The 21,686-nt window shown below is 57.0% G+C and overlaps 3 protein-coding genes and 1 long non-coding RNA gene across 7 annotated transcripts; 2 read left to right on the top strand and 2 right to left on the bottom strand.

Annotated features, from left to right (window-relative positions):
• The first annotated feature begins 220 nt into the window (after positions 1 to 220).
• On the top strand, positions 221 to 4,545 carry SMPDL3B (sphingomyelin phosphodiesterase acid like 3B). 2 transcript variants are annotated; one of them, XM_065650605.1, is made up of 8 exons: positions 485 to 600; positions 1,414 to 1,511; positions 1,864 to 2,007; positions 2,294 to 2,466; positions 2,605 to 2,785; positions 3,090 to 3,223; positions 3,881 to 4,150; positions 4,251 to 4,545. In XM_065650605.1, exons 1-8 carry the CDS (start codon positions 557 to 559, stop codon positions 4,464 to 4,466), a joined length of 1,260 nt encoding a protein of 419 aa, XP_065506677.1. In that variant the 5' UTR covers positions 485 to 556; the 3' UTR covers positions 4,467 to 4,545. The 2 variants fall into 2 exon arrangements, with proteins under 2 accessions (XP_065506675.1, XP_065506677.1); XM_065650603.1 differs by having other exon boundaries at positions 221 to 600; positions 3,881 to 4,331.
• A 757-nt stretch (positions 4,546 to 5,302) lies between these two features.
• Positions 5,303 to 7,641, top strand: XKR8 (XK related 8). 2 transcript variants are annotated; one of them, XM_065650607.1, is made up of 3 exons: positions 5,303 to 5,417; positions 5,989 to 6,185; positions 6,706 to 7,641. In XM_065650607.1, exons 1-3 carry the CDS (start codon positions 5,323 to 5,325, stop codon positions 7,428 to 7,430), a joined length of 1,017 nt encoding a protein of 338 aa, XP_065506679.1. In that variant the 5' UTR covers positions 5,303 to 5,322; the 3' UTR covers positions 7,431 to 7,641. The 2 variants fall into 2 exon arrangements, with proteins under 2 accessions (XP_065506679.1, XP_065506678.1); XM_065650606.1 differs by having other exon boundaries at positions 5,303 to 5,615.
• Positions 7,642 to 8,273: 632 nt separating this feature from the next.
• On the bottom strand, positions 8,274 to 9,716 carry LOC135997856 (uncharacterized). The gene is made up of 2 exons (XR_010607494.1): positions 9,475 to 9,716; positions 8,274 to 8,979 (listed from the first exon to the last, which is right to left on the bottom strand). It is a non-coding gene; the product is annotated as an uncharacterized LOC135997856 (long non-coding RNA).
• A 553-nt stretch (positions 9,717 to 10,269) lies between these two features.
• Positions 10,270 to 21,525, bottom strand: GMEB1 (glucocorticoid modulatory element binding protein 1). Of its 2 annotated transcripts, XM_065650717.1 has the most exons (10): positions 21,464 to 21,525; positions 20,014 to 20,162; positions 18,953 to 19,035; positions 17,937 to 18,061; positions 17,374 to 17,477; positions 16,615 to 16,769; positions 15,331 to 15,459; positions 14,768 to 14,905; positions 13,712 to 13,834; positions 10,270 to 12,130 (listed from the first exon to the last, which is right to left on the bottom strand). In XM_065650717.1, the coding sequence occupies exons 2-10, from the start codon at positions 20,139 to 20,141 to the stop codon at positions 11,424 to 11,426; spliced, it is 1,692 nt and encodes a 563-aa protein (XP_065506789.1). In that variant the 5' UTR covers positions 20,142 to 20,162; positions 21,464 to 21,525; the 3' UTR covers positions 10,270 to 11,423. The 2 variants fall into 2 exon arrangements, with proteins under 2 accessions (XP_065506789.1, XP_065506790.1); XM_065650718.1 differs by lacking the exons at positions 18,953 to 19,035; positions 20,014 to 20,162; positions 21,464 to 21,525 and adding an exon at positions 18,737 to 18,820.
• Between the last annotated feature and the right edge of the window lie 161 nt (positions 21,526 to 21,686).

Below are 21,686 nucleotides of genomic sequence, written 5' to 3'. Positions count from 1 at the left end.
GGGGCGGGCCCGGGGGCGGGCCCGGGGCCCGGGGGGCGTGGCCGGGGGGGTGGCCGGGCGGTGGGGGCGGGGCCGGGGCCGGGGGGCGGGGCCGGGGGACCGGGGGGCGGGGCCGGGGGCCGGGGCGGGGCCGGGGCGGGGCCGGGGGGCGGGGCCGGGTCCTGCCCGGGGCGCGGGGCGGGGCGGGGAGGCCGGTGCCCGGCAGACCGGGGCAGCTGCCATGAAGCCCTTCACGCTCCTCCTGCTGTTCCCGCTGGCCGCGGCTCTGTCCGGTAAGGGCGGGCAGCGCGCCCCGCTCCCCGGCCGGCCGAGAGGCCCCGAGCTGCGCCCGGCTGCAGCTCCGCGCCCCCGCCCCGCTGAGCCCCGCCGCCTCCCGGCGGGGCCAGGGCGCTTCTGGCACGTCACCGACCTGCACTGGGACCCCGAGTACAGCGCGGCGGCGGGCGGCGGGCAGGTGTGTCCGTCGGGCGGCTCCCGGGCCGTGCCCGCCGCCGGGCCCTGGGGCAGTTACCTGTGCGACGCGCCCTGGCGCCTGCTCGTCTCGGCCGCCCGCGCCATGAGGAGCCGCCTGGAGCGGCCGGACTTCGTGCTCTGGACCGGGTGAGGATGAGGCGGGGTAGTCGGGCAGGGTCCCGGCGGCGGGGGGACCGGCTCTGAAGGTGCTGGCTGGCGGGGCTCGGCTTGGGGTCACCACAACGCCATGAACGCTGCGGGCTCAGGGAAGAGCGATTGGAAAAGAAAAGGACCTGGGGGCGTTGGTGGCAGCAGCTGAACGTGAGCTGGCGTGTGCCCAGGTCTGTGCCAAGAGGCCACCAGCATCCTGGCTTGTATCAGGAACAGTGTGGCCAGCAGGCCCAGGGCAGGGACCAGCCTCTGGTCTGGTGAGGCCAAACCTCGAATCCTTTGTTCATTTGTGGGCCCCTCATCATAAGAAGGACATTGAGATGCTGGAGAGAGTGCAGAGAAGGGAAGAGGCTGGAGCACAAGTGTGATGGGAGCAGCTGAGGGACCTGGGGGGAGAACAGAAGCTGAGGTGAGACAGGGACACAAAGAAACGGCCTCAAGTTGCGCCAGGGGAGGTTGAGGTTGGATCTGGGGAACAATTTCTTCCCCAAAGGGCTGTGGGGCATTGGAACAGGCTGCCCAGGGCAGTGCTGGAGTCACCATCCCTGGAGGGTTGGACAGACGGACATGAGGTTCTCAGGACATGGGGCAGTGCCAGAGTCAGATCATGGTTGGACTTGATGATCTTGAGTTCTTTTCCAACCAAAATGATTCTATCATCTACAAATGCCATAAGCATGTTGGTGAAAACACAGCAGCGTTTGTCTGCTGTGCTTGCTCAGGCAGACCTTGGTGACCACTGCCTTGTGGGAGCCGTTCCTTTGTTTCTGTTGCTGTTAATTTTTCTAGAGATGACACTCCTCATGTCCCCGATGAGAAGCTTGGAGAAGAAAAGGTTCTGCATATAATAGAAAACCTGACTTCTCTGATAAAAGAGACATTTCCAGGTAGGATTTGAGGGCATAAGAAGGAGAGAGAGGCACAGAGTCTCACGGGAAGAGCTTTCCAGGGTGGAGAAATGATGGAATTGGGAAGGGGAAAGGCACAGAAGGGCTGTTGGGACTTGTCTTCTTCCCAGTCGCTTTGTGGCATGAGGTGTGTCTGAATCGACGAATCTGATGCACGCTCATTGTTTCACGCTAACTCAGAAGAGAAGAAACATTACTGTGTTAGTCAAGGCAGAAAAGGCTGCAAGATTTCCTCATGCTTCATTCACATCCTGAGGAGGGACGGTCTGTGGTGCTGAGAGGCTCAGCAGCAAGCATGGACTCCTCCGTCCCTCCTTTTCTCTGTCTTTAGGTACTAAAGTCTACGCAGCCATGGGCAATCATGACTTCCACCCCAAGAACCAGTTTCCAGGGAAGGAGCACAGGATCTACAACCGAACAGCTGAACTCTGGCGTCCCTGGCTGGATGATGCTTCCATTCCTCTTTTTAGAGTGGGTACGGCACCTCTTCTCATGTTGGCAGCAACCCAGGGAGGAGGGGGTGCTTAGGAGAATGCCACGAATGGTTTTCCCTGCTTCTGTGCTCAGAGCAACAGCATTTATAGAATATTTGCAGGGAAAGGGTCCAATTTAATGCTGATTTCTGGCACTGATTTCTGGCACCTAATCCAGGCAGTGACTCTGCTGTGAGAGCAGAGAGGGACGAAAACAAAGAGATCTGGGGTCACAGCAGCCACTGTGACCAGACCTTCAGCTTTTTCCCTGCCGGTTGCATTTTTCAGGAGCTTTCTACAGTGAGAAGCTGCCCAGCCCAAGTATGAGGGGGCGCGTGGTTGTCCTCAATACCAATCTGTACTACGACCAGAACGACAAGACTGCTGGTGAGGAAGATCCTGCTGGGCAGTTCCAGTGGCTGGAGGAAACCCTGAGCAATGCTGCTAGAGCAGATGAAATGGTATTAAAAGAAGTTAATAAGGAAACGTTATAGAGGGGCTTCTTGCAGCCTGGCAGCTCTTCTCACTGCCAGTCTCCCCTTGGTGCAGTCACAGCAGGGCTGTGCTCTGGGGGACGCGTTTTTTGCAAACTTTGCTAGGTCTACATCATGGGGCACGTCCCTCCCGGCTTCTTTGAGAAGAAACGAGGCAAGCCCTGGTTCCGGAGCGGCTTCAATGAACGATACTTGAGAATTGTACAGAAGCACCACAAGGTGATCGCCGCCCAGTTTTTCGGGCACCATCACACTGACAGCTTTCGGATGTTTTACAGTGATACAGGTACTGGCTCTGGCCACCCAAGCGTTTGTGTGATAACTCTTCCAACCCCCAGAAAAATCACTGTCAATGAGTTTTCAGTGGCTGTTGAGGCCAGAAAATGTTTGTAAAATGTCGGGCTCTGCTCCCAGGGAACAAGCGACAGGATGAGAGGAAACGGCCTCAAGTTGCACCAGGGGAGGTTGCAGTTGGACCTTGGGAACAATTTCTTCACGGAAAGGGTTGTGAAGCACTAGAACAGGCTGCCCAGGGCAGTGCTGGAGTCGCCATCTCTGGAGTTCATGGGTTGTTTTGCCTTTCTGTTAAGGTTCTCCAATGAATGTCATGTTCCTGGCCCCTGGAGTGACTCCCTGGAAAACAACATTGCCCGGAGTTACCAACGGAGCCAACAACCCCGGGATTCGGGTGATCGAGTATGATCCAGACACTCTTCAAGTGCTGGTAGGGGATCCCCACGTGCTGCAATTCTAGGAGGGTGCTTTAATTCCTCCGAGTGGTTTTAACAGGCTGGGCTGCAGGAGCCAAGCAGCTGTGAAGAAGAGGACCTCAACCAAGATATTTCAACCTTGTGGCTAGCACGGGATTTAGTAAGAGCGTGAGTGCAGGACAGGCTTTGTCGTGTTCTTCATGTCTTTAGCTCATCTCCTTTGACGCTTGTTTTACTACCCAGCTGACGTGCATTGCAGAACTTCTCTCTGGGGACTGACAGGCTTGTCAAACCCTCCCCCAGAATTTTTAACTATCTGGAAAATTATTTGGGTCCTCCCACTTGCTTAAATTGTTTCATTTGTAATGGGGTCTGAATTTAGGTGAGTTCCAGGGGCAGCTTCTGTTTCTTCTGTCTCTTATTTGCAAAGAGGTAGAGGATGGGGTGTTTGTGCCTTTCTTTGTGATGGATAAAGCAGCTCTGTAGATGCTCTGTTTACATGTTTATAACATGAGAAATGAATGCTAAAATACACTGTGGCATGTAGTGAAGCAGAGAGAAAAAGGGCAAGACCATGAAAAGAAGTTGTGCAAAAGTTTATTTTTTAGGTCAGAGGTGTCAAACTCATCTTCACCGGGGGCCACATCAGCTCTGGTTTTCTCTCCCGACAGGACATGGTGACTTACTATCTGAACCTAACTCGTGCCAACACGATGGCCTCGGCACAGGAGGAAGAGTTCCCGGTGTGGGAAGAGGAGTACAGGCTGACAGAAGCTTTCCAAGTCCCTGACGGCTCTGCGAGCTCCATGCAGACTGTGCTGGAGAGGATATCGGCGGATCCACGCTACCTGCAGCAATACTATGAGCTTAACTCTGTCAGATACGACCTGACCCTGTGCGGGGGGTCCTGCCGCATTGATCATGTTTGTGCCATCAGGGAGGTGGATTTTGCAAAATACGATGAGTGTGTTAAAAGCAGCAGCTCTGCCGCTGCTGTTGCCGGTGTTTGGACTTTATTATTCTTTATTACTCTGCAGCGAGTGCTGTAACGACAGCAAGAGAAGACAAAGAGAGTGCAGGTTCACAATACACATGAATCAGCAACTGCGAATGCGCTTGGCTTGGAGAATTTACTTGGAAAGCAGGACAAAATCAGTGGCTTTTACTAAAAGGTCTAGGACATTGATTGGAAATCTTACAGAAAAGCTGGATGTATCAGGAAAGAACAGTGATTGCTACCAAGTCTTTTTGTGCTAGGCTGACTCACATCTGGGACTCTGTCTCCTTTTCGCTCTGTCTTCTGAGGTCATGTCACTTTGACCTGTCAGCACCTAAGGTGGGTAAGAAGCTTGATTATTCTTGGGTTTTAATTTTTTTCCCCCGGTTGCTGAGCGTAAGCAGCTCTTCCTTTCTGTCATCTCTTGACTTGCCCCCGTTTAGTTTCTTCCTTCGCCGGGGCACTGCAAGTTCACCTCCGGGTGGCGGAGCTGGGGCGACCCGGGGGGTGCAGGGTGAGGGGGTGGGGTGCTGGGGCTGCCCCCGGGGGTGCAAGGGTTATGGGGGGGTGCACGGGGTCCCCGGGGGTGTGCGGGGTTACCGGGGGGGACAGCCCGGGGGCGGAGGGGGGGGAATGGCTGAGGGCAGCGCTGCAGCGCCCGGCGAGGCCTGGGGACGAGGCCGCCGGTTCGGGGGCGGAGCCGGCCGGGGGCGGAGCCTGCCCGGGGCGGAGCCTGGCCGGGGCGGGGGCGGAGCCGGCCGGGGGCGGAGCCGGCCGGGGGCGGAGCCGGCCGGGGGCGGAGCCGGCCGGGGGCGGAGCCGGCCGGGGGCGGAGCCGGCCGGGGGCGGAGCCTGCCCGGGGCGGAGCCTGGCCGGGGCGGGGGCGGAGCCGGCCGGGGGCGGAGCCGGCCGGGGGCGGAGCCGGCCGGGGGCGGAGCCGGCCGGGGGCGGAGCCGGCCGGGGGCGGAGCCGGCCGGGGGCGGAGCCGGCCGGGGGCGGAGCCGGCCGGGGGCGGAGCCGGGCCGGGGGCGGAGCCGGGCCGGGGGCGGAGCCGGCCGGGAGCGGAGCCTGCCCGGGGCGGGGGCGGGGCCGGCCGGGGGTGGGGCCGGTCCCACCGATGGCGCCGCGGGCCCCGGGGCGGTTCGGGCCGCTGCAGTTGGCGCTGGCGGCGGCGGGGACTGCGGCGGCGGCGCTGGACGTGTTCGCGGACGGGTGGGTGGCGGCGGGGTACGCGCGGGGGGGGCAGCCCGGCCGGGCCGCGCTGGCGCTGGCGCTCTTGGCCGCCGCCTCGGTCGCCACCCAGGCATGCAGCTGGTTCTGGCTGCGCTCCGACCCGCCCGAGCTCCGCCCCGCCGTGCCCACGGGGCTGCTCGCCGCCCTGCACCTCCTGCAGCTCGGCTTCCTCTTCAGGTACGGGATCCCCCCTCCTCGGTCATCCCTCCGCTTCCTCCCCCCCAGCCCCGCGCTGCCCCCCGCGGGGCACAGGGACCCCCATCCCCGGCGGCCGGGATGTCCAAGGGGCTCGCCGGGCAGCGCGGTTTGCCCCAGCCTCGGGTTGGAGCCACCCGGGTCCCAAGTTCCCCCTCCACGTCCCAAAGCAGCAGTTTTGCTCCATCTCCGGGTGCTGCCAAACCGAGCAGGGCTGGGGTGAGCGCCCCAAAACCCTCATCTCTCCCTTGGCTTGGAAAAGGCAGGGAGCTGATTTGCGGATAAATCGGAGTATTTTCAGCTGCATTGCTCCCCCCGGCAGCCCCTCATCGCCAGCCGGTCTCCACGCTTGCAGGTGCCTCCATGCGCTGAAGGTGGGTTGGAAGGTGTGCTGGACAAAGACGGTGAAGGAGGAGGAGCAGAGCCACATGGCCTTCCTCTCGCATGACATCAGCATGCTGCGGCTCTTCGAGACTTTCCTGGAGAACACCCCACAGCTTGTCCTGCTCCTCTACGGGGTCCTGCGGACAAACAAGGCAGAGCCCTCCCAGGGTGAGGATGGGGGGGCTGTGGGCGTTCAGGCTTGAGATCAGAGCAGGTTTGGACAGGATGGGCTGTCTGAGGGCTGCAGGACACTGTTCTGTCCTTACTTGAGGTTCTCCAGTGTCATTCTTCATCATTCCTTCTGTCAATGTGAGACACAGCCCTGGGCCTGGGCTGGGAGGGTTGAACTGGCGATCCCTGTGGTCGTTCCCCTATGTGCTCCACAGCAGCTGAGAGTCAGGAGAGAAATTGGGAGCCTGCTGGGAAGTGGGGAGATGGCTGATGTGGATGTGGATGGTGCAGTGGAGCCCACCAAAGGGATGCTGCCCATCCTGGGGTGGAGAGGAGCCAAGTGTCACTACAGTGAAATGAGGAGCCCAGCCATATGCCAGCACTGACCTCCTGCCCCTCTGTGCTGGGGATTCCCTAGGCTGGAGATGGGCTCTGCAGAGCCACCAGGTTCCATTGCTTCTCCCCAGGCCCACCCCCCCGCCCCAGTCTGCCCTCAGCATCTCTGCTGTGTTCACAGGGCTGGGGATCTGCACGGCGTTCCTGTGTGTGACCTGGTCCCTGCTGGACTACCACCAGTCCCTGCGCTCCTTCTTGCAGGACAAGTACGAGCTGAGCCTGGGCTCCTCTGTTGTCTACTTCTTGTGGAACCTCTTCCTCGTCTGCCCCCGCGTCCTCACCGTCACCCTCTTCACCCTGCTCTGGCCCTACGGCATGGCCATCCACTTCCCACTGGTGTGGCTGGTGATGTTCCTCTGGGTCAGCCTGCAGGGCACAGACTTCATGGAGTCTCCAGGCCCTGAGCAGCTCTACCGGGCCATGGTGGCTGTGATCCTCTACTTCAGTTGGTTCAATGTGGTGCCAGGGAGGACGCTGGGCCGCAGCATCATCTACCATGGCTTCATCCTGGCGGACAGCACACTGCTGGCCCTGTCCTGGCTCTGGGGCCAGGACCCCTCGGATGAGCACTCATACCTCATCCCGCTGCTCTGCACCGCCCTGCCCTGCTACCTGCTGGGGCTGCTGCTGAGAGTTGCCTACTACAAGTGGCTGCACCCCAATGTGCGAGCACTGCAGGAGGGTGACCACGACGAGGTGGACACCAACAGGCTGGAGTTGCGCTCAGCCTCAGCGCCGGCCCCTGTGAACAGGAGGATGCGGTGCCTGGCCCAGGCGCAGTTCCCCATTTGCTGGACGGTGCGGCTGCGCTTCCTGAATGGGGCAGCTGTCAAGGCTGTGGTTTGAGCCTGGCTCCTCTGGGACAAGGATCTGGCTCCTGGTTCTTCCCCCGGGCTGTTCAGGGCAGCTGGAGGGACCTGGCGGAAACTGGCGGTGATGTTGCAACCACCCAGTGAGTCCCAGAGCACCGAGCACAGCTCCCACCATGGTGCTGCTGGGGAGAGCTGCGGTGTTTGTGGGGAGACCAGCGCGTTGTGGCTGCACTGCACTGTCAATTTGGTTTTTGTTAGTAGCTTTTTCCAAAAAAACCCAAAAAAAAGCAGGAGGTTGTTGTCTATCTCTCTCTGCTTGTTGCTGCTCCAGGTGGATGCTGGTGGAGGAGAGCACGTTCCCTCCTTGGCAATGGCTGAGCTGTTTCCAGCTGGGATTTTCCTCCTGCTGTTAAGGTCGAAGATCGCCTGTTATCGCCATGTTGATTGGGACAGGGTGGAGGTGGCAACTCCCGGCCATGCTGGGAAAACCCAGGAGTGCCCGCACGCTGGGGAGGGGGTTATGGGACAGCACAGGGCCAGGGGGTGCGAGGGGCTTTGTCTCTTTGGAAACAGCCTAGCCCTTTCCAATGCAGATTCTCCGTGGCTGGAAATGTTCGTTGTGCCCTTTGCAGCAGTTGCCGAGCAGGATAGAGCCAAAGCCTCGCACTGGGAGCTGAGATCTGGGGCCTGGGCTGAGCTGGTCACTCCTTTGACCCCAGACCGTCGCTTTTCTCGGTCAAGCAGCAAATATTGTTTGTGGGGTGAGGGTGTCAGGGTGCAGCAGAGCCAGGGGACCATCCTCCCAAGCCTGGTGTCACAAGAGATGTGTCACTGTGTGTGCCTGCAGGGATGTCACAGAACAGGCTGAAGCACTGACTCTAGAAAACAAAGACTTTATTTTTTTTTTCCAGTTCATAAGACAGTTCTCATTACACGGACCACGAAGGGGTGAAGGCCTTTATCACATGTGTGTTCTGTGGGTTTTTTTGGTGAAAAAAGCCAAGAAAACCCCATGACACACATTTTCAGTTTACTTGGCAGAGAGACAAGAATGTTGATCGTATCGTCCAAAAGCCCTTGGTAGCGTAACTGCACCGAGCGAAACCATTTCACAACGCGACATCACGCGTCTCCTCGCATGGTGTGAAGAACCAGAAACCAGCAAGGAAACAAGGTTTTAACAGTAAAACAAAGTGCAGAACTTCAAGACAGTTACCATGAAAAAAACAAGCTGAACTGTAGGAAGTCCTTACACCCCCCCAAAAGTTGCTAAAACCTTTACACCTCATCTGCCACTTCTAGTGTTTTCTGCCTGGAGAAAGGCACGTATAAAATAGCATATTATGATAAGAAAGGTGGAAAACATCAAAATGTAGTAAGTAGAGATGGGGAAATGCATGGATGCCAAATTGGCCTTTGCTAGAGAGCAGCAGGAAGCCCCCGGGCTCTTGGTGCTTCCTGCCTGTGAGTAGGTACTCACACTCTTACTCTGCTCTTACTCACCAGCCGGGCTTTGGGACTCAGGTAGGGTTCAAAATCATCATCATTTAACCCACCCTTCTGGTGCACAGATCCGTTTTGCACTGAGGAAAAAGATTCAGAGCGTTAGAAAGAACTCTGCTGATAAAATCGAACATTTACCAACTTAAAAATACTTAAAGACAGACCATATAATGTCTCACTCACTGGTTTAGGATACACCACACTTAACCCAACAGAGACACTTCCCAGCGCTCGGTTTGTTTTCCTCCCACACGCGTAGAAGCGCAGACGCCCCGGAGCTGCCCAGCGGGCGCCCAGCAGCCCCTGCCCGACCCCGCGCGGGACCCCGTTTCCCAGCCCCTCGCCTTTGTTGCCTTGGCCCTTGGGTCTCCGGCGCGGCAGCAGCAGCACGGGAAGGAGAGCGGAGAGCGGTGAGGCCGGGCGGGGAGCGGGGACAAGGCCCGGCCCTGAGGGAGGGGAGGCCGCGGCCTCCGGGTCCGGCCCCCGCCGCTAGGCCCCGAGCCTCGGCCTGGCGTAGCGGGCCAGGCCCAGCGCCGCCAGGAGGAACGCCAGGGGGTGGTGGCGGAGGTTCCTACCTGCTCCAGGAGGCTGCTGGCCGACATGGCTCCGCGGCGGGGCGGCGGCGGCTTTGTCCGGGCGCGGCGCGGCTGCCTGGCGGACGCCGATTCGCCCGCGGCGGGCGACGCTCTAGCCAGCCGCCATCCCACCTTCTCGCCTCTCCTTCCGGCCCAGCGTCTCCGGCCCAGGCGCCGCCGCCTCCCGCCCACACGCGCTTCCCCGGGCGTCACGCGGCACGGCGCGCGCCGCGCTCCCAGGCACAATGGCGGAGAAGGGGAGGCGCGGTGCATGCCGGGCCGGCGGAGGACTTGAGGGGGAAATCAGCGCCCCCGCGCGACCGGGCGCGGCAGCGCAAGGCGGGGGGACGCTCTTAAAGGGCCAGGCACCCCCGCTGCCCAGCTGCGTTTTTTCGCCAAAAAATGGCAAATCCGAGGCCCGGCCGCTGCCTCCACAACCCAACTCTGTCGTATCCCGATATCTGAGCTCCTCTGCACCCCGGGGTTGGGGTGGGGAGCAGGGGCCACTGCAGCCCACCCAGGACCCCCGGACACCGGGCAAGCCAGGGCAGGTCTGGGCAGCAGCAAGCAGGGGGATCCCTGCCCCTCCCGGCTGCCTCTGAGGTGACAGAACTGCCACCATGAACAATCCCTTCAAGCATAGTTCAATTTTTCCTTTTAATGCAAAAAATAGGCAAACACATCTTCCTTCCCCCCACTCCAAATGTGTTTCTTTTGCTGTTGTTTTGCTTATTATTTCCAGCCAAGCAGCTCCCCCTCCATCCCAGCCCTCCCAAACCACTGCAGCACCCAGTGCATCCCCCCTTCTGTCTTTCCATGGCGACTGAGCCCAAAGGGACACCCAGACACCAGGAAAAGAAAAAAAAAAAAAAAAAAAAAGGGGAAAACAGCAGAACACACATTATTTCAGCAGCGTGCCAGTTCTTAATCCTGCCAAGAGATTATAGGAAGAAAGAAGAAAACAAAAATAAATAAAACCACCAAACAAGTAGCGACAAGCATAGAGCAGCCCCAGCACATGGTGTAAACAGAAGCTGCCCCAATCCGGAGTCCAGCTCTCCCGGAAAAGCAACAGCACAACATGCTCTGTACACCCCAAAAAGTCCTTGCAGCACTGAGCGGCCAAAGGGGACGTTGCGGTTTTAAGCTTGATTTTTTTTTTTTTTCCTTTATGCAAAAGGCTGAAGTGATCTCGGAGTCTGCAAGTGGCATTTGCAGCACTGGCGGGAAAAGGGATGGGGGAGAAGTGCTATGGGAAGAGGAGGGATTGGGATACAGGGACCCCCGAGAGAAGGTTCCAGGGCTTTGTAGCTGGGAAATCTGGACGAGGGAAGGGAGAGAGCAAACATACCAAAAAATATAGATATAAAACCAATTTGTGTGGAGGAGGAGAATACAGACAGTAAAATCAGGGTTACTGTTGTCTCCCCCAAAAGCAAGAATAATAATTAAAAAAATCCCAGTTGAGGTGACAGAATTCCCTTCCCTGGGGGAAAATAAAAATACAAATGAGGTACCTGTTCCACCCCAAAACTGTCACCCTTTCCCACAGTCACAGCAATGCTCCAGCCACTGTTTTTTGTCTCTCTGAAATAAAATAACGGGGGTCAGGGCAGCCAGAGCAGAAGCCCCACGTGTGGCTGGGCCATGCTCTCGGTGCCCGAGCCCTTGTCCAGTTCCTCCCAGTTTGGGTTGTTCAGCAGAGATCCAGTCTCTCCTCGACCCTGTGAACAGGCAGATTTGTTCAGTGCTCCATGGAGACGGAGCCTTTTCCAGGTCTCACGTGTTTCTTCAGCTTTTTTGTTTTTTAAAAAAAAAAATATATGTATAAAATATACAGTACAATGAAAATATCCACAGAAACAAATGGGGTAGCTGGAAAAGATGCTTAACAAAAAAGCCCAAAATAAAAAAATTCCCCAAACCAACACTCGCCTTCCCCACTCAACTCAGTCCTCCAAGACCACAATCTCCACATTATGGACCTGGTGCTGATGCTCCTCCACGTCTCCCACCACTTTCTCCTCAGTCCTCAGCTCCGTCTCCAAGATCACAGCTTTCCCCTCTGCCTCCTCTGTCTCTGCTTCGGGATCCGGTGCTGGGTCGATCTCGATGATGGTTTGTCCGTCGTCAGAGGTGCCTTCCACAGCTTGGATGGTGGACGTAAGCCCAGACTCCATGGCCACCAGTTCCACAGGGTTGACCACGGTGGCCACGTTCGCCAAGGCCCCGCTGTCCTGCACGGCCGCCGAGCTCAGCAAGGCCAGGCTGGAGGATGGGTGGAGGGTGACTGTGTCGGAGGAGCCGGTTTTGGAGGAGGACACGACGGTGGCATATCGGAAGAGCTGGGAACCGGAGGGCAAGGTGTGAACAGTCACTGGGCTGGAGCCTTGGCTGATGGTTGCCACCGGGATGTTGCCCACAGAGAATTGTTGTCCAACGGGCGTGATGGCGATGGGGGAGATGACGGTGAATTGAGGCTGCTGGATGGGGGTGGAGGGGCTGAGGACGGTGGCGGAGGCTGGGCGCTGCAGGCGGGGTCTCTTGGGGGGTTTGGGAGTGCTGACAGGCATCAGCACCACGTTCTGGATGGTTTGGGACTTGGCCTTCTGGTCCTTGGCAAGTTTCTTCTGCTCTTCCAGCTGCCGCTCCAGGTCTGCAAAGAGAAGGGCTGAGCAGCGCCAGGGGCCACGGCCACCACGCTGCCGGGGCTCCGGGGGACTCCACAACCAACCGCTGCACCCCACATTTGCGACGGGAGGTCTCCAAACCACCTAGTTGAACATGATCTTAGAGTTTTCACTTGTGATCAAACTGCGCTGAAGGAAAAGGTCACGTTCTCCTGCCACCCACACAGACCTGGTCAATATTCTGCACCCGCTCAGGCTCCTTTGGCTGCTGCCAGCACCTGGATATGGACTAGGTGATGCTCTATCCCAGTTGGCTGGCTGCTCTTACTGATGAGAAGATGGAGATTTCTGCTCCCACGCCAGACCTACCTACAAGGGAGAGTGGACTAACTCCCCTGGGGAGCAGGAAGAGCTTCTGGGCTCAGCTGGATCCCCTCCCCAGGAGGACAGGCTGAGGGACTTGGGGTGTTCAGCCTGGAGAAGAGAAGCTCCAGGGAAACCTTGTTGCGGCCTTTCTGTACTTAAAAGGGGCCAGTTAGAAAGGTGGGGACAGACTTCTGAGCTGGGCCTGTTGCGATAGGACAAGGGGTGATGGTTTTAAACTAAAGGAGGGAGATTCAGGCTGGACATGAGGAAGGAATTGTTGCCCCTGAGGGTGGTGAGAGCCTGGCCCAGGAGAGGTGGTGGATGCCCCATCCCTAGAGACATCCCTGGCCAGGCTGGATGGGGCTCTGAGCAACCTGAGCTGGGTGAAGATGTCCCTGCTCATGGCAGGGGTGGGACTGGATGAGCTTGGAAGGCCCCTTCCACCCCAACTATTCCATGATTCCATAATGATTCTGTGACAGGGAGCAAGACTGGGTCAGTGAAACATCTCCCTCACCCCTGGTCTGGGTGAACGTTGGTCAGGAGTAGCCCAGTAATCTCACTTATCCAGGGCAGTAGGGGACTAGGACATCCCAGATAAGAACAGGTCCTACAGGACACGTGAAGAGGGAGACACAACCCACAAGCAGCTCTGGGGAATCCAGGTCAGGTTATTGGCTTCACCTCAGGAGAAGCCGTGCAAGACACCTGATAGCTCCACACCAAGACCAGCAGAGAACTCAGCACCCTGTATGCGGAGCAGTTTATTAGTTTGGGCACAGCACGGCGCTGCCCACAGCTCAGATGATGGTGGCACAGCTCTTGTTCACAGCATCTATTTCATAGTGCTGACTGAATCAGAGTTGTAGCCCCAGCAGCCTGGCTGCAGCAAAGGGCACAGACTTTGGGCTGTCAAATGCCCCAGGTGACGGGTCACTCAAGGCAAAGGAGAGGGGAAATTCCACTCAAGCTCTAGGACGGAAAGGGACCGGGATTAATTTGTCTTGGGGCAGTGTGTATTGAAGTGGTGGAGTCACCATCCCTGGAGGGGTTGAACAGATGCGGAGATGAGGTTCTCAGGGACATGGGGCAGTGCCAGGGGTGGGTTATGATCAGACTCTATGATCTTGAGGGTCTTTCCAACCAAAATGATTCTGTGATTCTATGAAATATTGGGGAAAATCACATCAGTTCCCAAGAACAGCAAGAGGATGATAAGCCTTACTGGGCACTGACTGTACCTGCCAGCATGTAAAGAAACTGCTCCTCTCCTTGTTCCGTCTGGTTTTTCCTGTTGTCCAGAACCTTCTTGACGGTGTCCATCAGGCCAAATGTGTGAGCAACGTTGTTCAAGACTGCAGCATCTGCAAGGAAAGCGTACGGGGGTGAGTGCTCAGTCCCACCGGTGGGACCCAGGTACTCAAAAAATGCTCGTATTGCACAAAAAAAATTTCTGCTGCTTTTAGTAAAACTGTTTTTTCACAAGGCTGACAAGGGCAGACCCAGCTCCCTCATCCTTGTGACATCCAAGGACTAAATAATCCCATTCACATGATAAAGAAAATGAAAGAGATGTGTTGCCCCAGCAGCTCCAAATTGCTGCAAATGAAAGCATAATTTGCAATCAGAGAGATACAAACAAGCTCTCCTCCTACAAATCATCACCCCATGCTGCTGGCAGTGTCATTAACATGCCAGCTTCACCAAAAGCCATGTAAAATTTCTATTATAATGCACTGACTTCAATCACTCACTCACAGCTGCCACCTACCAGACACAAAGATCTGCCAGCCCAAAGCTAAATTAGAAAATAAGGAAAATATCCCAGGTAAAATGAAGTTTGTGGCTACATGGATGTTCTCACAGCAAAAGCATCAACAAGAGATGCTCTCAAACCCTCTGCTCGCAGGGGCACGTGCTAAACTGGATTAGGGAACTGATCCGGGTTAAAAATAACCTGAAAGAGGGGAGTTATTTTCAAACCAGATCAGTTCCCTCATCTGGTTTAGCCCCAAAAACAGGTTTCCTGGCACAAGTGAATACAGAAGAAGTGAGGGGGCAGGACCTGTTCGAGCACAGACTGCCACAGAGAAAAGCGTTCAGATAACCTGGTTTGTGAAGTGAATCTGTGCAGGTTTTCATGAGGCCCAGGAGCTGTGGGCAGTCACCTGATGGTCTCATCCTGACTCAACATCTTTAAATGCTGGGGACGAAGCCTTGTCCCTTTTTATTTTTGCCTGCAGCTGCCTTTTTGAGCATCCCCACTGCAGAGCCAGAGGCTGTGGCTCACAACCTACCTGTCATCTGGAAGGGAGACTGCCCCAACCTCTGCTGGACACCTCTTAGGACTTCTTCTATCTCCTTCTGGATGTTGCATACGACCTCTTCCATCAGCCCCACATCAGCTATTCCTTTCCAGAACATCAGCGTGTCCTCTGGCACAAGGAGAGGGCAAAAAGAAGCCAACATGTACAAGGATTTGGCGTTTTTCCCCCAAGGCGACCTTAAACCTTTCAGGGAAGAGTAACTTTGCAAGACAACTTCGAATTTGGTCGCTGGGGTGGATATAACATGCAAAAAGAGAAACCAAACCCAAAGAAGCAAAACAGATCCAGGCAGCAAATCAGTAACATGTTTTCAAACAGCCCCATGACTTCCAAGGTGACATTTCATATCTCTGCAGGATGCAGAGCTTAAAATCTTTGTTTGAGGAAATTCTGCCTAAGCTTCTGGGACAGCCAAGGGGCTGGGGCACAGCTCTGTCATGGCCTAAACTCTCCTTATTTTCAACATTTCGGTCTCCAGAATGTAACAGGCGATGAGGGGGGAAGAAAAGAGCCAAGCAGCAGCCTGAGCTTACCCGAGATCTCATCCGTGTCCTTTTTCATGCCTTCCTCAGTGGCCATGGTGACGGCGGCCGTCAGAGCCGAGTTCCACTCGATCCCCTCCTCCATGCTCTCCTCCGACAGCGCGATCTGGGTGATGCTCCCTGCCAGAGAGGCACTGTCAGCCCTCCCTGCAGCTTCTGGAGCACCAGCCCCGAACTCCTGCTTTGCTTTACACCCTCCTTCACCCCTCCCGGGCTCTTTTTCGCCCTCCTGGTCAGGTTGTTTGTGCCATTCGTTCAACCAAATGAGCTGAAAGCAAATATTGCTGCTTCTTGTCAGAACTGTGATTGTGAAAGGCTCTGGGGCTTCTGGAGGGAAAACCATGTGCCCTCCAGAAAACAAACAGGAGTCCTGCTATAAAAGGAGCAGAAAGGCATCAGAATAAAGAATAGAACAAATAAGCCTCAGCCCAGCCACCCTTCTCCCGCTCTTGCATCACCAACAGGGAGCTCTGCACCCCAGAGATACCCTAATCTCTCAGGAAGTGACAGGGTCAGAGTCCAAGCTGGTTTGTAGAAGGGAAACGGATCTGACTCAATCCTAATTTTTAGATCAAATTTGGGACTAAGCCAATCTGCAGCCACTCCAAGGTTTTACCACACGCTTTCCACGAGATTCTCCTTTGCCTACGGACAACTCTGCTGCTTCACCCACCTTGGGTCTTAGAGAAATGTAACCTGCCCAGCTGGATGGTACAGTAGGGTTGGGAGAAGTCTTCTCCCTTCACCTCAGCAAAGAGACCCCTTTCTGCTCTGGGATTCGCTGGAATTTGCAGTTGGAATGACAATCACAGCATGCCCAGCCATCACAGGATGTCCAGGTGATGTGAGCAGGCTGCTCAAGGAGGGCAGCACACCTCGAGTCATTCCTGAGCATCAGCCCATCTCCTGCCTTTGTAACAGACCCTCAAGTAGGAAAGATCTCAGCTCTGTCAGAGTGTTTGCTCACATGGTGACCCCAGCACATGGATCCCTGCAAGGTGAGCCTGCCCTGGCTCCCAAGGCGGCCTTTAGTCCCTGCTTAACACCAGTTCTCGCATTACTGCAGCACACAACTCCCTGCCAGATGCTGCCAAGGCCTCTCTGACCAAACACGAGAAGCATTTTCCTTCCCAGGAGCCAGAGCAGTCTCCTGGGACCACCCTGCTATGCCTGGAGAGAAGGTATAAAGTGAGTGTGTGTGGGGTCAACCTGAATTGATTAGCGCAGGAAGGGAGACGCGTGTCACTCCCATGGCATCAGTAACTGGTTTCCTACCGTCCGCTGATGTAGGAGTCTGCACCACGCTCTGCTGCCCCGGCACCGGAGCTCTGGCGCTGCTGATCAGGAGATCAAACTTGGTGCTTCGACAGGTGTTGGTGCAAACTTTGTCGTGCTGGTAGAAGTCGATTTGCCCCGAGTCCATCATCTTCCTGTGCAGGGAGTAGGGAGAGAACCAGGCTAAGCTCAAACCTCAGCCCGGAGACAAAAGGGAGTATTCCACGTAGGGATGATACAGCCATGGGAAGGATGGAAAAAGGGAGACCCAGCACCGTTCTACACACAAAACATCTCCTGCAGGGCTTTCAAGTGGCAAATATAAGCAACTCACAGCTTCACATAGAATCACAGAATAGTTTGGGTTAAGGGACCTTCTCGGCTCATCCAGTGCCACCCCCACCATGAGCAGGGACATCTTCACTCAGCTCAGGTTGCTCAGAGCCCCGTCCAGCCTGGCCTGGGATGTCTCCAGGGATGGTTCATCCACCACCTCTCTGGCCAACCTGGGCCAGGGTCTCACCACCCGCAGGGGCAACAATTTCTTCCTCACGTCTGGCCTGAATCTCCCTCCTTTAGTTTAAAACAATCATCCTTGTCCTATCTATCCCAGGATCTCTGCAGGCTGCCGGCCAGGTAATGAGCTTCCGAGAGATCTCCCAGGGACTGCAAAGCAGATAAAACACCTTCTTGGGTTCCTGCAGCTGCAGAGATGAAGCCCTGAAGCCGCACACAGTGGGAGGCGAATCAATCAAATACCTCAGCATGATTCCTCCGAGGCGAATGGCTCTCTTCCAGTCCTTCAGGGTAGACTTCCCAGCCAGGTGAACAAAATGCTTCGGGCTGATCAGTTGGTCATTGAACTGATGAGACAAAGGAAGGCTCAGCAAACACAGGGTAACGCTGCTTCAGAAGACTGTACTGGGACATCCAACACAGCCAATCTGCAGCTCATCTAAGCCCCCACTTCTACACATCTTGGAGATCACTGCAGGAATCATTTTGGTTGGAAAAGACCCTCAAGATCATCGTGTCAAACCATTAACCCAACCCTCGCCCTAACCCATGCCCCTGAGAACCTCATCTCCATGTCTGTTCAACCCCTCCAGGGATGGTGACTCCACCACTGCCCTGGACAGCCTGTCCTTAACCCAGTCTTCCCCTGCTTCTCCTCATGCCAAAAACTGCTTCAGCACAAACAATCCAGCACACTGCAAAGTCCCTCGGCTCCAGGACAAGGCTTAGATGAGACACAAAAAGTAAGAAAGGCAAGTGCCACAGCCTGAGAGCAGAGAAGGAATCCACTGAGAAAACTCCCTTACCTTTACGCACTTGACATTAATTCCCGGACAGACAAACTTCTTCCAGAGCAGAATGGCTTTGCTCTCCCCGCAGGTGATGGGATAGGCGATCTCGATCTCCTCATTTGCTTCAATGGTACTGGGGTCTGAGGGAAGATGGGGTGAAAATGAAACTTTCCACCCAAGAAGCTCAAAGGTGGGAGCTGAACACTCAGGAAACCAATGAAGGGCTGTTCCCAGTCCAGGATCAGTCCCCTCTTAGTCTAATTACTGGCTGTAACAGCAACTGGCATCTGCTTTTTAAACACAGCAACACTCAAAATGAAGCTCATCTCTCACAAGAACGTGAGAGCAGAAATCGAACACATCTGTAAGGGAGGCGTCAACGAGAACAATCTTTGTGGAAAAGAAATGCTTTCAAATTTGAAGCACAGACCTCTCTCTGATTTTTTGGAGCTCTGCTATCTCTTTAGCAGAGATAACAGCTATTTGCTGATAATATATTCTCTTCACAGGCAGAGTTTCTGCTAATACTACCAGAAGACCCACACACCCACGCACAAAGCAGAAAACTTGTTAAGATCTACTGACAGCACCTAATGACAGGAGCCTTTTCCCACATACTCCTCGGGATGGCGGGGAGCACATGGAGTCAAGCTGCTCGGTTCTTTTGAACATCCAATCCAAACCGTCAGGGTGTTCATTCAGCAAAGAACCAGCAGAGTCTGAGACTTCAGAACCACTAATTGGAACCATCACAGTGTCACCCACCAAGACCAGGGTGAACTCCCGGCTCCCCTGGACCCCGTGGGAGCCCTTACCAGTCATCGCGGGAGAGCCAGGATCTCCGTTCCAGGATTTTGAGCCCAAGCAGTACCAGCAGACTCTTTATTCCAGAGTATGCCCAGACCCTGCACCCACATCCATGCCTGGGAAACAGCATCTGCAGGGGCAGAGCCAGAGGGAAGCCCAGCGAACCGGAGCCACCAGCCCTGCGGAGGAGGGGACTATGCCCACCACTCCGAGTGTGAACTCACCGATCCCTTCTTCCAGCTTGTGGATGGTATGGGTTTCCACGGCCACTACGGCAGCGCTGGCCTCCGAGCCCTCTTGGTAAATCCTGTTGTGAAAACATCCATCCATAAATGAACTATATAAATCACAGGAAATTAAGATTCGCAGCACAGGGTTAAAAACTCTGTTTCTTTCTGTCCTGTCCTTGAGGGACCTGAATTTTGTTTGACACAGTTTCAATCACAGGCATTTTTTTGGCACATATGAAAATACGATAACAATCCCAAAAGACTGAAACACAGGGAGTTGTTCCCAGTCCTGTCATCACACCCTCTGCTTTGCCAGTGCCACCAAAGGAGCTCTACACTGCGCTTCCCCATCCCTTCTCTGCTCTCCCATACCAACGATAACAGGAAGCAGAGCTCAGCACCCCAGGATTTCCCTCCCAGCCCTGTGTGATGTGCAGCACGAGTGATGACACAGGGAAGAGTCACTGTCGGCCTACAGCTGCCCTGCTCTGTGAATATTTATCAAAGAAGATGGTATTTTTGTGCCCTGACTGATCCGGAGCTACGACGAAGTGCCCGGTGACAGCTGCTTCTCTGCAGAAACTGCCAGTGGTACCACAAAATTCTCTCCCGCATCCCAGTTGTATTTTAGAGGAGGAGGATTTTAGGGGAAAGCTGGTGCAGAGGTATATGCAGATCTGGACACACAGGGACTGATCACCACGTACAGCAGCTGCAGTGTGGCAAAAACCCATACTGTGGCCGGAGGGGGAAGAAGGAGACTGAGAGGATGTGTGGCCAGGGCAGCACCGTGGCCATTGCCCACTGCCATCACCAGAGACAGTGTCACCTGGACACGTCCCTGCAGGACAATTTCTGTCCTTGGAGGCCCTGTGACTGCGACATGCACAAAAGCTTTTTCGCATTGTATTTTTCTCCCTCCTGTGCGTGGCACAAAACCAACGCAGACCCGGAAAATGCAGTGACGCTCAGTCCCCACACCACAAAAATCCACAGGAACAGCCCCCCCCATCCCACTCAGCGCCTCCCAGTCACACCAGTCCCACCCAGCTCACCCTTGCTGCACTGGCTGGAGCTGCAGGATCACTTGGGTTTTGGTATCCTCCGGGTTCTCCCCTTCGTTGCCGTCACTTGGTACAACCACCACATCGCCCACAGGGACACTCACTTCGGCGTTCGCCATCTCTCACATGAAGCCGTAGTTCTGCAGGGGACAAAGCGGAGGCAGGACTGTGGTGCGGCCGCACCACTGCCCGCGCAGGCAGGGGTGCAGGCAGGGGTGTGAGCACAATCGCCCGGTCCCGCCGCAGTGAAGCAGGGGCTGCGGGGCCGGCGGACCAAAGCTCCGGCTCCAAAGAGCGGACCAGGCGATTTAAATTAAACCACCAAGTCAACACACAGGGGGATTTCTCCTGCCTTCTTGACCATGATAGAGGGAATTTCTCATCTGACCACACTAAGCCGACATGAGGCCGATCCTCCCAGTGCCGTGCCGCTCATGATATCCCCACTCGGGTCTCCCTGGCCGAGCAAACCCGCACAGTGGGTTTCAGCAAGAGCACAAGAAGGTTTTTGGGATGGAGCTTTTTCCCCTGGCTGGCAGCGCTTCCAGCTGCCCCAGGGTTGCTCTGAGCCCCTTGGTACTGGGCACCGACCCTTCCCACTGCATCCAGGCTGTGGAGGAGCCGGTGGTCCTGGCAGCAGAGCCTCGCTGGGGTCACTGAGCAGCATAACGGGAGCGTTGCCACTGCTGGGGACTGGAGCAGGGTCACCCTGAAAATCCTCTGGGCAAGTGCCTGTGTCGGGGCAGGACCCCGCCCAGGGCATGGTGCTCGGTGGCCCCAGGCAAGCCACCGGCGCGGGGGACACGCTCCACCTTCCACACCGTGTCTGCAGCTGCTCAGGGCTCTGGACAGCCTGGATCCCCGGTGCTGCTCCCCCAGGACCCCTCTTGGCCGCGGCTTCCTCAAGATTTCCGTCCCAGGGGGACCGAGGGACACGGAGAAGCCCTGGCGGTGAACCGGCACCGGGCAGAGGCCCAGCCCAGGCCTGGAGTGCGGGGCCGGGGAGAGGCCCCGCCGCCCTGGGAGCCCGCAGGCCCGGGGGAAACCGCTAGGCCCAGGGGAGGCCCCGGGCCCCGCCGGCGGGCGGGGGTGACCAAGGCGAGGGGTCAGAGGTCAGCGCCCCCTCCCCGGAGTCACGGGAGGCGCGGACCCCCCCCGCGGCGCGCGGCGGGGCGGGGCTGCCCAAGGGAGGGGTGTGGCCTCCCCCCCCGCTCCCCCCCCGCGGGCGGACGCAGTGGCGCGGCCCCCCCCACCCCGCCCCCCCGCGGCGCGCGACGTCCGCCCTCGCGGCGGCGGCACGTACAGCGGCGCGCGCTGGGGCGCCCCCTCCTCTCCCCGGCGGGCCGGGCCCCCCCTCCCGCCCCGCCCCGGCCGCCCCGCCCCGGCGCGCCGCCGCCTGGCCCCTCCCGGCTCCCGTAGCGCGGCGCCGACCGGCCCTTACCGTCGCCGAGCGGCCGAGTCCGGGGGCTGAGAGAAGGGGGAGGGGGGTGAAAACGGGCCGGGCAGCAGGGCGCATGCGCAGTAGCCGCCGCGGCCTCGGCCGCCGCCACTTCCGGCCGCCCGCCTGCCTTAAAGGGGCCGCCGCCGCCGGGCCCCGCGCGGGCGGAGCCGTGCTGCCTCCTAGCGGCGGCCGGTTGCACCGCCCCGCGGCTTCCCCCGTGTGA

The sequence above is a fragment of the Caloenas nicobarica genome, chromosome 23 (genome assembly GCF_036013445.1).
Source record: "Caloenas nicobarica isolate bCalNic1 chromosome 23, bCalNic1.hap1, whole genome shotgun sequence".
Taxonomy (NCBI): Eukaryota; Metazoa; Chordata; class Aves; order Columbiformes; family Columbidae; genus Caloenas; species Caloenas nicobarica.
This window is presented reverse-complemented; position numbering and strand designations above follow the sequence as displayed.